The sequence below is a fragment of the Hyaena hyaena genome, unplaced genomic scaffold (genome assembly GCF_003009895.1).
Source record: "Hyaena hyaena isolate Hyena2069 unplaced genomic scaffold, ASM300989v1 scaffold_720, whole genome shotgun sequence".
NCBI classification, from domain to species: domain Eukaryota; kingdom Metazoa; phylum Chordata; class Mammalia; order Carnivora; family Hyaenidae; genus Hyaena; species Hyaena hyaena.
Genome location: NW_024081348.1, coordinates 983,650 through 985,889, shown reverse-complemented (window position 1 = coordinate 985,889; position 2,240 = coordinate 983,650). Strand labels below are relative to the sequence as shown.

Sequence of the window (2,240 nt, the reverse complement as noted above, 5' to 3'; positions counted from 1 at the left end):
ATGCACAGCTCAGATGAATTTAAAAATAAACACACACCAATTTGTAAATCAGTATTCATAAAAGAGATCTATATTTCAACCAAAGACATATAGATTGAATGTGAAATCATTATTAATTCTTTTTTTTTCTTTTAACTATAATGAATTGTTTATTTTGTTGAGTCTTCTAGAGGTTTCAACATTAAAGATAGCGTTAATATTTAGTCTTTGTACTTTCAAAGACACAATTAGTGACTGCAATGTCAAGAGGCCTGTAATAAATGGTATTGTTAGTTATATGATGTAATAGCTTCAAAACTAGATGTAATACAGAAAACCTTAGTTTATCAAAGCAGAATACTTCTGGCTTCAAATCCTATGACAAAAGAGAAATTACTTTGATAATGTAAACATATAGGCTAGTTATAATTAGTATTTTCTTAAGTAAAAGTTTAGATTGGTATCAAATGAAATCCATTCATAAGCCAGTTTATTAGTAGGTATTAGTCAACGTACATTTTCCAAACTGCTTGGTATACCTATGCATCAACTAGAATTTCCTGCAGATGTCTGGATTTGTTTTAGGATTCATTTAGCCCTAAGGCACTACTTTAACTTCAGTTCACTTTTTATTGCACTGATCACATGACATGGCTGAGAATACACTCTATATTGTTAGACTCTCAGCTTTTGGACAAAACACAAAACACAGTCTTCAGTAGAGCATAATAGTCGACTCTTAAACATTCTCAAGGTAATCTCAGATGCATAATAGTCGACTCTTAAACATTCTCAAGGTAATCTCAGATGGGATGTTTCCTGAAGATTTATGAAAATATGGTTAGGATAAGAATGTGTAGTGCCCATCCTGACACAAAAAGGGAGGCAAGAAAAGTATCGTGCATTGAAATGATGAGCAAGTAACTATTTTATGTATTTACCAGCAATTTGAGGCAGACATGAATGAACAGGAATACTTGGAGGATGATCGTGCTTGAAAAACACTTCAACGTATCCACAGTCCAGTCAGAATACTATGGTACCATATATAGTATAAACAACTGCTCAGTGATATTCCATTTATTTTACTTTTAGTAATAAAAAATTTTTTTCTATCTCATACATGATTGAACACATATTTTTCTTTAAAATTAACAGTCACAATTGAAGAAACAAAGGTTTATTTTTCTAATGAAGTTACCAAGCTGCTGAATCTTAAGGCCTCAACAAATGTTGCATCTTATTATTTTGATTGAATAAGACCTTCTATTTTGATTATTCCCGGTAAAAAGCAATTTTGTTTCTCCAGTTGTTTTCCATTTGCCAAACAGTGATGACAGGTTAACATGGTGGCTACTGCTTTCAGGGGACTCTGTCAGAGGAGTCCTCTTTCCGTCACAACAGCTGCTGGCAATGTTTGATCTAAAGTCCGGCCATTAGGACTTCTCTATCGTGGTTGGCCGAGGAGTCCTGCTTTGGCTGCCAGGGCTTCATTCTGCTGAATATGATATTCCTGAAATCTCATGGATATTCTCTGTGTCATTTTTAAATATTTCTGTAAGCAATGTTCTGTACAGGTGGTCTCTTCAGGTTTTACTTCTCTTGTTGTGAAGTCTTTAACGCAGTCCAAGAAACAGGTTTCTGTAATTTTATTGTAGGTTCCAAGAAATTCTTTAAACTGTTTTATTTGATCAGATTCTGGTATTTGTGCAGCCATATTCTTTTGCTATGTTTATTAGTCACCTTTTCTGATGCATGAGTTTCCTTTTTGTTCTGGAAAATTAGTTGTCCAACCTTTGCTTGAATGTCTCCAATGAAGCCTGATTTCTTACTTAAGCACAGGCTCTCGCATCCGACACCAGTGAGAGCCTGGGGGGCTGCGCTGCCAGTCCAGTCTAGGGGCGGAGGGTCTCAAATCATTATTAATTCTTATGAATATATCATGTTATAGAGGATATAGAGACTTTCTAACTATCGGTTTTCCTTTATATCCAACCAACCATGTTAAATCTGTACAAATTACTTCAGGCTACAAAAACCTGAAGCAAAGAACGTATCAATAAAGAATGTAAAAGGAAAAAAACCCACAACTGATTTAAAACTATGATTATATTTTAAGGGGTTATTTACGTCCAAACTGAAAATCGCCCTGTCTTATGATTTTTCAGAGACAATTACTGCATAATAAAAAAAAATACATAAAATTTTTATAAGTAAACGGTGAATAGTAAAATGTTAATTTTTCTGATAGTGAAACTTAT

The 2,240-nt window shown here is 33.8% G+C and overlaps 1 protein-coding gene across 1 annotated transcript; it reads right to left on the bottom strand.

Moving 5' to 3' along the window:
- Nucleotides 1-1,143: 1,143 nt before the first annotated feature.
- LOC120220639 (mitochondrial import inner membrane translocase subunit Tim9-like) lies at nucleotides 1,144-1,836 on the bottom strand. Its single transcript, XM_039217768.1, has one exon. It carries the CDS (start codon nucleotides 1,694-1,696, stop codon nucleotides 1,427-1,429), a length of 270 nt encoding a protein of 89 aa, XP_039073699.1. The 5' UTR covers nucleotides 1,697-1,836; the 3' UTR covers nucleotides 1,144-1,426.
- Between the last annotated feature and the right edge of the window lie 404 nt (nucleotides 1,837-2,240).

Coding starts and splice junctions, on each gene's coding strand:
- LOC120220639 (XM_039217768.1), bottom strand. CDS start 1,696: ATGGCTGCACAAATACCAGAATCTGATCAAATAAAACAGTTTAAAGAA.